General features: G+C 42.3%; 1 protein-coding gene across 1 annotated transcript; it reads left to right on the top strand.

Annotated features, from left to right (window-relative positions):
* The first annotated feature begins 369 nt into the window (after positions 1–369).
* RFXAP (regulatory factor X associated protein) lies at positions 370–8,481 on the top strand. The gene is made up of 3 exons (XM_082056170.1): positions 370–951; positions 3,802–3,909; positions 6,845–8,481. The coding sequence occupies exons 1-3, from the start codon at positions 493–495 to the stop codon at positions 6,953–6,955; spliced, it is 678 nt and encodes a 225-aa protein (XP_081912296.1). The 5' UTR covers positions 370–492; the 3' UTR covers positions 6,956–8,481.
* Positions 8,482–11,268: the final 2,787 nt, after the last annotated feature.

Raw genomic sequence — 11,268 nt, 5'->3', positions numbered from 1 at the left:
GGGGCTGAGCAGGCTGGCTGGGCCAAACCGCACTGGTAACTGTGACATGGCCACAAGGGGGTTCTTTGCACTTGGGAAGACATGCGGGTTTCACGCTAGTGGAGCAGGCGCAGCCTGACGGCAAAGCCCCACAGCGCTGCTTATGAGGCGGCGGCGGCGTCACTGCGGCCGGGCCGCTCCCCTCCGCACCGCCGCGCACGCGGCCACGACCCGGCCCCTCGTGCCTCGCACACGAGCACGTTCATCCGGCGCAGGCGCGCTCCCGCCGCCGCCGCGCGCTGCCCCTCCGCCGGCCGGCCGCCAGGGCGCGTGCGCGGCCCGCGGGCACATGCGCGGTGCGCGCGGCGTGGCGGCGCCTGCGCGCGGGGGCGGAGCGGAGCGGGCTCGGCCGAGGCGGCGGCTCCGGGGAGCGGAGCCCTGCGGGACAGCCCCGCCGCTGCCTCCTCCACCGCCTCCTTGTCCTCCTCGCCGCAGCAGCTGGTGCTGCTCGTGATGCAGCCGTGCGGCGGTGAGGAGGCGGCGGCGGCCGGGGCGGCGGGGGGGGTGCTGCCTCTCCCGGGCGCCGACCCGCCGCTGCCGCCCCCCGGGAGCGGCGGCCTCATGTTATTCTACGAGCTGGGGGGCCCCGGCGACGGTGAAGCCGAGGCGGGGGACGAGGCCGAGACGGCGGGCGGCGAGAGCACGGTCAGCCCGGAGGAGCTGGAGGAGGAGGAGGCGACGGCGGCGACGGCGACAACCTCGGGAGGCGAAGCGGCGGCGGGCGGCGGCTGCAAGAGCTGCACGTACCAGGGCTGCAGCGAGACCACCACGCAGGTGGTGAAGCAGCGCAAGCCCTGGATGTGCAAGCGCCACCGCAACAAGATCTACAAGGACAAGTACAAGCGCAAGAAGAGCGACCAGGCCCTGGGGGGCGGCGCGGCGGCCGCCGCGGGGGGCGGCCCGCGGGCCGAGGTGAGGCGGCGGGCGGGGGTAGCGTGTGGGCCGCTAACGGGGCCTCGGCGGGTGTGAAGCCGGTAGGCAGCCCGGCTGCCGTGTGGTCCCCTGGGAGCAGGGGCTTCTCGTGGAAAACCGGTTTCTGTCGGAGGGATTGGGACCTTTCTGCCCAAGGGAGGGGGAAGAAATCTCCGGCAGCAAAGGACAGCCCGAGCGCGAGAGTAAACCCCATTTCATAGAATCATAGAATAGTTTGAGTTGGAAGGGACTTTAAAAGGTCATGTACTCTAACCCCCCTGCAATGAGCAGGGACATCTTCAACTAGATCAGGTTGCTCAGAGCACCCTGCAGCCTGGCCTTGAATGTCTTCAGGGATGGGGCATCTACCACCTCTCAGGGCAACCTGGGACGGTGTTTCATCACCCTCATTGTAAAACATTCCTTCCTCATGCCTAACCTGAATCTCCCCTCCTTTAGTTTAAAACCATTACCCCTTGTGCTATTGCAACAGGCTGTACTAAAATATTTATTTTCTTCTCTGGCATAAACTCTAGTAACTTACAGCTGTTTCAGATTTCAAGAAGATCTTGCTAAAAGATGCATCACTGTGCAACACGTGTTCATTTCACAGGAGTAAACATGAAAGTTTAGATCTAAGATGTCAGTCTTCTTGCTAAGTTGGTACTGAAATGTGAGGTTTTAAAGTAACAAAGGCCGTCAGGTATCCGATTGTATTCTGTAGGTTCTTCAAGGTACTTACCTTGTTGGTTTTTTGCATTAAATGGCAGCTAAATATTTAGACCACTAATAGTTCATACTTACTTTAATAAACTTAGTGTATTGTTTAGATGGCGAGATACTGCCAGTGATAGAACTGGTGCTAACATTCAACTTTTTTGATATTTTTTTTTTCTTCAGTTTGTGACTCAGCCAAGATAACACAGTTTCTGATGGTTGCTTGTACTGAGTCAGCATTTAAGACCTTTTATTTAGATGACCTAGAAAGAAGGAAATGGTTTTACTTTTGAAGATGCTGGATAGTTTGTGCTCGAAGGGACAAGTATATGATAGTGGTTGTTGGAAGAAAAAAAATCTTAACCTGGCAGATGGGTGCTCCTGCTAAAAGCAACCCTGTTTTGTTAATGCAGCTGTCTCTGGAGTTGTGTGACTGGGAGCTGATCTAACTGCAAACCATCCACCAAAAACTTTCCTTTTTCTGTTTTCATATAAATATAATCGTAACCATATTTAGTGTCACACCAAAGAAGCCTTTTTTGTCTAGCTGTAAAAGTTGCCCTGAAGCAGACATGTAAGAAAAAGTCAAGTGTTCGTGGTGCTGCTGGGGAATATTCTCCCAGCTTCCTTCAGCTCAAAGGACTTGCTGAGGCAGATGTGTGTTTTCTGAAGTTTTTGTAGGTCTAAGTGATGTCTGTTCCATGTAAGTTTTTTGATTTTTGTTGAACCCGTGTAAACTCTCATAATCTGCTACATTCTGATAGTTTCTTCAGGTCTGCTTCCTGGTTTGAATGTCTCCTTGTTTTTGAACCTGGCTGCTCTTAATGCCAGTTAACAGCCAGTTAGCATTTACATTAGAAGATAACAGTGAACAACTAATTTCTGATAGGCTTGCTTCTAAGTTGTTTCCTTCCTGAGGTGAAAAAGCATAGCATGCTTGTTTCCAAGTAAAAAGCTGTGTACTTTTATCATCTTTATTGCCATTCTGTGGACTGTCTCTAGTTCTAGCAGCTACTTCTCTTTTAGAACAGAAGAGAGAGAACAGAAGCTGCATACAGTATTCAAGGGTGAATTTTGCGTTTACATACTGACAGGATTCCCGCGTCCTAAGAATTCATCAGGCTCAGTTCATGATGTGTCTACACAAATACTTGTGCTAGCTCAGAAAAGTATATAAGAAGTATACAATTGGTGCATTTCACGTAGTGATGGGTTAAGATTTTTTTGTTCTGTAACATGAAATAGCAATTATTGCATGTTGGAAAAAAAGTGGGCTCACTTCTCACAGTTTCTGCAACTGCAGGTTGCTGTGAATGTTACAAAATTAAGGTCTGAACTTGCAGAAGAAATCAGGATATTTAGTGCTAAACTCAATGTGCTTTTTTGCAGTGGTGTCTGCCAAGGCCCACAAGATGCTGTCATCTTGTGGGAATCAGAGTTTTATTCCTAATAAGAGTTCCATTTTTCACTTCTGTGGACAGGATTGAAGTAGAAGATACTGGGTATTTCTTGCTTGAACCTTTTCAGGTAGATTGAAGTGTCAGTAAGTTGTGAATTTAATACACGTACGATTCAGCATTGGTTGAAACTTTCCAAACTGTGAATATTTACAGCTGATTGTAGACCCACTGTACAAGGAACAGAATAAACTTAGAAATAAAAAACATGTTATTTTACTGCCTCTTGCCTGTGGCTTTGTCAAGTTCATAATAGTGTTCTGAAGCATGTTTTGTTTTGCTATTAAAAGTATTATTGACATTCCTACTCAGTTGCAAGTGTTAAATATCATTCACTTCCACAAACTGGAGACTGAGGTGTTGTAAATGACTTCATTTTTAGGAAATTTAATCAAATAAATTCAAGTCATTAACTCACTATAGGAACTTAGTTTTGCCGTTTATAAAACTATCTTAGCTGCATTGCTTCACTATGACTGATGAAATAGTGAAAATAATGCAGAAAGAAGCGGCCAGTTCTTGAACAAATATTTTCCCTTCTGCTGCTGCTGTTTTCCTCTGCAGATTAATAAAGCAAACCCTCTTTATTCTTGGGACTTTCATATGGTGAAAACTAAATGTATAATTATATCACGGTTTATAGGCTCACTTTGCTTTTATTTTCTTTAATGTGCAGGATAGTGTTGAAGGTTCAGTGTCTGTTACAAAACAGAGAACAGGTTCCCTTGGAGATCGGCCAGCAAGACCTACTCTTTTAGAACAAGTATTGAATAAAAAGAGGCTGGTAAGTTTTGTTTTCTTAGAGGTTTTGAACTCAAATATGTAAAGGCAGTGTAACAGTGTTAACTGTCACCCTTGTGAAAGACGAAAATTATTTTATTGATCGCACACTGCATGTGCAGATTTTCAAATTTAAATATGTTGCAGAGCAGATGTGTGTCTCAGCCTCTGCATGAAGAACACTGAGATGACTAAATTTAATGATCACTGCCACATTAACTAAATATATGTGGTTATTTCTTTAGGGTAAATAGTGCTTATGGTATAGCTGAGATGTTTTTTAACTTGTTCAACCAGCTTTCTGTAAAGCTGTAGATAGAACAATGCATGGACTTCAGGCCTGATGTAAGATTTAATTACTGTAGTGTGTTTTAAAACTTGTAGACCTATCACATCACACTTGTAGTTATGTATGTATTTGTTGATAAAGCAAACTGTGTAAGCAAGCAGTATCACTTGTGATATTTGTAGTCTGCCTGAATGGCATGCATTGTAAATTTTGAAGTGCTTTTGTTGCTCCTGTAAGCATATTTAAAGATTTAAGCACAATTAAGGGAAATAATTCTGTATTTACTGCTCCTTTGGCTTCAGCATTACAACTTATGTTATTGATTTTTACAGTCTTCTTCCTCCCAAAGGACTGTTTGTCTGTTCTCTTTGTTAGCTATGCAAAGCAATTTAACAATCCTCATTAAAGTGCTATAGTCTTTGTTCAGAAATTTGAAGTCTTAAGTATGCAGCTATATCAAGTTACTTTATTGAATTCTTTCTCAGTAATAGCACCTATTTAATCATTATGTCTAAAACTCAGAGGGGTATCTGTAGGCCTTCAGTTTTTACAAGAAAAAAAGTAGTGAACTATGGAGTTTATTTTTCATGTTATCTGTTGTTCTTCATGTCCTGCTTACTGAATTTTGTCCCCTTTCCTGTTTCTGTTCATGTGGCTTTTCATTAAATATGAAAGGTATCTTAATAATGAAACATTATTTTTTCTTCTAGAGGTACAGCAACCAGAAGCTCTTTAAGTAGGTGTTGAGGGCTTTTGCACAGAGTTATGTCAAGCCTCTTCAAGAATTGAGATTTCCTTGCAGTATTCTGGGGGAGTGAGATTCAGATTCTCCTTGATTTGGTTCTTGCTTCTCTTTCTCTCTGCTCTGACTCAGTTTCTGTCTTTCAGCATTGTTTCTTCTAGAATTTTGTTTTTGTTTTGTGCATATCTACACAACACAGGCCTGAGGGATACATGGTGACCCAGAAAGATCTCTCACAGCTTGTTGCATCCAAGGCTGTTCCATACCTTATGTTTCTGCGTGTGAAAGTTACTGCTTGTCACTGGTAGCTGCCTGCAGAGTTATCACTTAGAAGTGCCAAGTGATTTGTGCTTGCTCAGAAGTTTCTTGCTTGGGGTTCATCTCTGTGAGGAGAGGCTTTTGTGGCGGCCCATGTGTGCCTGGATGTGCAGCTTGCACAGTAAATGTGTAGAAAGCAGAGGCAAGGGGATGAGACGCAGCAAGTTGTGGATGGAGAGCCTGGAGCACCTTAGTGCTATAGAACAGCAGCAGATAAAGAACTGGCTGCTCACTGCAGAACTACCCTGTGCAGTGAAGTGACTTGATCAAGCTAATATATAGTAAGGAAAATGTGGCTGCGCACCTGTTCAGTGAGCATGCTTATTGTTAGTAACTTCTTTCAGTGACTGATGCACTTATCTGGCCTGTTAAGTGCTGGTGTAGGTGTGAGTTACATGCAGAATGGCCGTTTTCAGTTACAGTCTCTGCAGTGCATAAGGTTCTAGACCCTGCCCTAGAAGTTGCTTGTCCTTTTGGATGGAGATCTGGATTACAGAGTTGAAGTACCTCTTTGGTTGCATCAGTGAAGTGACCATGCATAATGAGCAAGCAGTCTAGGGAATTAATTCAGCAGAAAAAATATCTTTTTTCCTGTGTTAATTTTTGGAAGGATCTATTCCCAACCTGATGGCACCATTTGACCTTAGAAACACTTGTGCTGCCACCATGCAGGCATGAGGGTGAACAACCAGATCACAGAGTGCAGCTCTTCAGGCCAGGAGCCAGATGCAAACAGTTTCAGATACTTTTTGTCTTTTGACTGAAGGCAGAGGTGTTTTTTAACTCATTCCTTGTGGCTGGACTGGGAAATTATTGAACACTCAGTGAACACAGAATCATAGAGTATCTCGAGTTGGAAGGGACCCATAAGGATCATTGAGTGCAACTCCCTGCTCCTCACAGGGCTACTTAAAACTGAACCATATGACTAAGACCATTGTCCAGATGCTTGACCTTGATCCTGGACACATGAGCTTTGTTGTAGAATTACAGTATTTTATTTCTTTGTTATAGTATTTTTGAGATATCTGCAGTGGGCAATATTGAAATCAGCTGAAAACTGAAGCACAGTTGAAAAGTTTTTGTTTTCAATATGTCAGTAGGTCACTCCTGTTTGCTATCTTTGTGGGTTTTTTTAAGATACTGTATATTCTTTATATTCTAGATCTGTTTTCAGGATGTGTATTAATGCTGCTTCTGGTTACCTGCTGACATTCTGAAACAGTTTCTAGATGGTTTTAGTGAGCATATTTTGTAGTTCTTCAGCATTTAACTCTCATTCATATGGGTGTATTGGCTTTGGCTGGGGTGCGGTTTATTTTCTTCACAGTAGCGTGTATGGGGCTGTTACGGGTTTATGATGAAAACAGCATTGATAACAGAGTGATGTTTTAGTTATTGCTGAGCAGCACTTCCTCCTACTGAGGGGGGAGTGAGCACAAGGCTGTGTGATGCTTGGTTGCGTACTGAGGTTAAACCTCAACAATGGTTAACGCACAAATTGATTTAATGGAAGAATATTATAATCACTACGCTAGCTATTTAATACATGAGTTCTTTAAAGTAAAGTCCACTTTCTCTTTCTTGCAGTCTCTACTCAGAAGCCCAGAAGTAGTGCAGTTCCTCCAGAAACAACAGCAATTGTTAAGTCAGCAGGCTTTGGCACAAAGGCAGCAGCAGTTTCAAGGAGCACCCGGGTGATCAGAACAGATTGGTGACCTGCAGATGAGTCTTGTGCTGAACAAGGAATAGGATGTGTATTTTATATAAATGCCAAGAATCTCAATGTTGAAAGAAAAACTAAAGTTGCTGCTGTTATGCATTTTACTTGTTTCTTGTTTGCACTTTTGAGGTTTTGAGCTGCTTGGGTGTCTGCAAACTTGTGAGCAAATCTGGAGGAGTCTATTTTTTGATTATTTTTAAAACTTTGGTTTAATGTTTAATTTTTTTAATAGAAATTTCTTTATATTGGTAACATTTAGCTGTACACCCTTTTCCTACCAAAGTCTTCACTAAATTAACATTTTTTCTACATAAAGATTTACTGTTAAACAAGTCACTCTTTGATGACAATCATTGAAGGAAGTCAGTTACTTTCTGTGGAAGTTGTGAAATAAAGTCCTGAATTTGAGCCAGTCCAGTGGCACGACCTAACAACAATTGCTCAGGGATACGAGAAACTTAGGTTGGGTAGAATCTTGCACTAAAGGCAAAGATGACATGCCATCAAGAAGCTGATCCAGTGTCTCAGAACAGGCGATCCTCCTGCTATATATTCATTATCTGCAAGTTGAGTGGGTTTGAAATGTTTGATTATCTGTGCCAAGTATGTAGAAGAATTTGTGTTTAGACATTCCAAAAGAGATAAAATAGCAAAATGCTTTAGAGAAGAATGAGGTGAAACATACGCAACTGAGAGTTGGACGTTGTTTTGGGGAGTTATTTGTAAGAACCAGCCTCTGAGACATTAAATATAACTTAATTATGGATGAGAATATCACTCATTTTTACGTGACTAAATGAAGTTTTAAATCTTTTAACTCATGTTATCAAATGCATCCAAAAACTAAAATGTAATTGTGCATTTTTTTCCTTCATGTAGTCTTTTTATTCTTATAAAAATATATATAGCTAAAATTCTCCCATTAAGCGAACTGATATCTAATAGGCTCTAGTGCTGGACTTCTCAGGTTTTCAGCCAATTCAGATGAACTTGCAGTTGATTTGGTTAAGAATTCAAACACTCATTTGAGTGTTGAATCCCACATTGTGTTTTTAAGACAAAGATTTTTTTATTAAGCCACATTTTTAATAGAGGTTATCTGAATGGTGTAGGTGCTTATTAAAGTACTACTTTGATATTGCAGCAGTTTGATCTGCTGAGTAATATCTCTCCAGGAGTATTTTTTAGTCTTACAAAGTTTTACAAGCTGTGCTTTCTGTATGTAGAATTTGTTCAGTAGGATGTATTGTATTTAGCATTGTGCAAGTTGTTCTTTAAAAAAGAAATTTAAGAACTTTGTATCAACAGTTCTGGACCAATAAGTGTTTGAGTAAAATCTTTGTTTTTCTTTAAAAAAGAATCCAAAGTCTGTTCTTTTTTGTTTTGGTAAATTTATATGTTTGGGTAGTTTTGTTGTGGTTTGTTTTGGTGGGTTTGTTTGTTTTTTAATATATGCTAAAATGGCTAGTTCTTACTAGGTGGCATTAAAATATTCATCTTCCAAGGCACTTGTTACAGAAAGTTATTTTCATTTTAAGTGAAATCAGATTACTCGTTTCAGTGTGTCAGAATTTATGTGAAAAGGTAACAGGCTGAAATTGTAGAATAAAATACTTGGTTTTGTTTTAAATGGTCAGCTTATGAAAGCATTGATGTGAATGGATCTGATTAAACTTTTTAAAAAAACAACCAACCCACACAATGCGAAAGGGGCACAGGGAGTGTTTGTTAAGATGGTGCTGAACGAGTTGGTTACCTCAAACAAGGTAAGTTTGAAGCTGTGCCTAGAGATGTTCAGTGTGGCTCAGCTGCGTGGTGTTTCTGGTGGTTTGTGGTACTGGTGCCCGACAGGCTGGTGCAGGTGTCATCTGCAGAATGTCGGGTGGGATTCCCAAGCTGCTTGTGAACCCAGCAGTGTCCACCTGGCTCTGAGAGCATTATGTCTCCTACTCCCTTGCTTCTGTTACTGCAGAACAAAATCTGAATTGTAGGAAGTTTAAAACCTGATTTCTGTAACAGTGCATGCTTACTGTATCTGTTTTTTTCCTTGAGCAGTTCAAGACCTGCAAAGCTGCAAGTCTGTCTTCCCACTAATGTCAGCCCAGTCTACAGCTTGGGGCCTCTGTCCTAGGGCAGCATCACTGCTTGTTAACTGCCTGTCATGATCAGGGCTGCCTCCTTCAAAAAAGCAGCTCAGCCGACCTCATCAACCTTCAAATCTACCAGAGGACAGTGAGAGATGCATATCCTTAAAGGATGCAGATTTTATGCTATATTAATTTTCAATCCATTTCATAGTGTCTAGCATCACAATCCGCTTTAAGTGTTGGCTCATCCTGTTACTCCCTCAGTGAAATCACTGATTTGCTCTTGCCTAAGACTGAATTACATGAATAAAGACTTTTTAAATGCCCTGGTTCCCAAAGTCACTGATGATCAGACTGGAACCTACAGATTTCCAAGGCCAATCCCCTTCCAAAGAGAAAAATTGGAGACACTAAGTTCTTAAATCAGAAATACCTTTATTAACAGTAAAACACAAGATGTGAATAATCCCTTTTACAATAGTTGTTCCAGCCAAAGAAAATGGAGTGTGTTAAAAAGTGTATTGTTCAAATGTCAGACTAAATATGTTGACTTCAGAATGCCTCAAATCAACTGCAGCAGGAGGAATGCTTGTGAAAATGCCCACTTGATTAGCAGTTGTTCCATCTTTCTTGACAGGGCATGGGATAGAGTACTCTGGGGCTGATCAGAGGACTCAGCTGCCCTGATCTCTCAGGCTCCTGACTATGAGATTTTTTGTTCTCGAGAGGCAAGAGTCCAAGTAGCATTCTTTATGCAGTGATCTACACTGTTTTACAGAACATCACTGTGAATAATACTTTCTTTTGGATGTTTTGCCTTGATTCTGAACACAGAAGGCAGAACGGTTCAGACAGAAGTGACACAATTAAAGCTATGTATGATTCACGGTTCTTTTCTGCACAAGATTGTGGCAGTGATACTTCACACAAAATGCTACACCCTGCTCAAAGCCACTGTTTTGGCCCCTTGACTGCATAGAACTTTGCAACCTTTTGGCTTCAGAGATCCACACAAAAAGGCCTGTTTCTTCACTTTGTTGTCTCACTTCTTAGCCCAATTTACATCACAGAGGTGATACTGAAATGAGGGATTCAATTGCTAACACTGAATTATCTGCAGAAAGTATGCTGTGCTACATTTAACTTGTACTTACAATGTATTATAAATAATTAAAAACTCAATTGCTTGAGTAAGTGAAGAAAATTTATCTGGATGTGCGTTATCTCTGATCATCAATCTGTTTGTTCGCTTGCTCGCAAAGCAGCTCCATGGACATAACTGTGAATTAATAAGATGTAACACGCAGTTTAGCATCAAAACAACACTTTGAAACACGATGTGCTGACTACTGTGAAAGTGCAAGGGGATGGTTTGCTGATGAGGTCTGTATTTAAAATTATTAACTGGTTGGTCTATTTCTTCCTATGCTATTCATATGCAATATTATTTGAATACTAACATGTAATATAAAATAGCAGCATCCATGGATAATAAAAACACTGTAACTGAAGATCTAAAAACTGTTCACAATTAGCTGCAAATGTTCACATTGGCTATCATGGAAGAGTAGCTGACTGTGGAGGACGTAGTGGTTATGTCTGCCTTGCAGAAGAGACATGGCCTATGAATTAGATTTATGGTCTGTACAGGCACCAAGTTCACAAGTGTGGCCCAGGTGCAAGCGAATGTGCCCTCACCTCCCTGGCAGGGACGTGTGCCATCAGTGTGGCAATGTTATATTGTAAGGCACGCCTGGGCAACTGTTTGAAAGTGAACGGGTTAACAGGCTCCTGGCTGCTCCTGACCACTCTGGAGCTTCCCATTAGTAGACAATCAGTACAAACTGTTACGTACTGATGCACAACCTGCAGAAGTGTCTGTCACACCCTTTTTGATGGTGACCTGACCTCTTAGTTGTTCTCAGGGAAGGATGCTTGTCCATTCTTAGTTCCTGTTAAAAATGTGATTTTATAGTCAGGAGTCCCTGTGAGGGCTCCTGCTCATTCCATCTTCCTTTGGGCACTACAGTTTCCTACCTATGCATCAAATAAGTTGCTTTGTTGCAATTCCCATCTAGACACTCTGTATAATCCATGTCATTCGGTCGTGCAGTTTCTGTTCAGACTACAGTTTTCTTTGAAGAGCAGACACTGGATGTGCTTATAGTGTCCTTGAATGGGTTCCCCAAAGCTGAACTCATTAG

The sequence above is a fragment of the Streptopelia decaocto genome (genome assembly GCF_964273445.1).
Source record: "Streptopelia decaocto genome assembly, chromosome: 1".
In the NCBI taxonomy this organism is placed as follows: domain Eukaryota; kingdom Metazoa; phylum Chordata; class Aves; order Columbiformes; family Columbidae; genus Streptopelia; species Streptopelia decaocto.
The sequence above is the reverse complement of the archived record's forward strand: the minus strand, read 5'-3'. Positions and strand labels throughout refer to the sequence as shown.

Excerpts from the sequence above, each read along its gene's own strand:
- RFXAP (XM_082056170.1), top strand. The coding sequence starts at position 493 with ATGCAGCCGTGCGGCGGTGAGGAGGCGGCGGCGGCCGGGGCGGCGGGG. Across the intron at positions 952-3,801 it reads GGGGCGGCCCGCGGGCCGAG|GATAGTGTTGAAGGTTCAGT; the intron begins GTGAGGCGGCGG and ends TTTAATGTGCAG. Across the intron at positions 3,910-6,844 it reads TATTGAATAAAAAGAGGCTG|TCTCTACTCAGAAGCCCAGA; the intron begins GTAAGTTTTGTT and ends TCTTTCTTGCAG.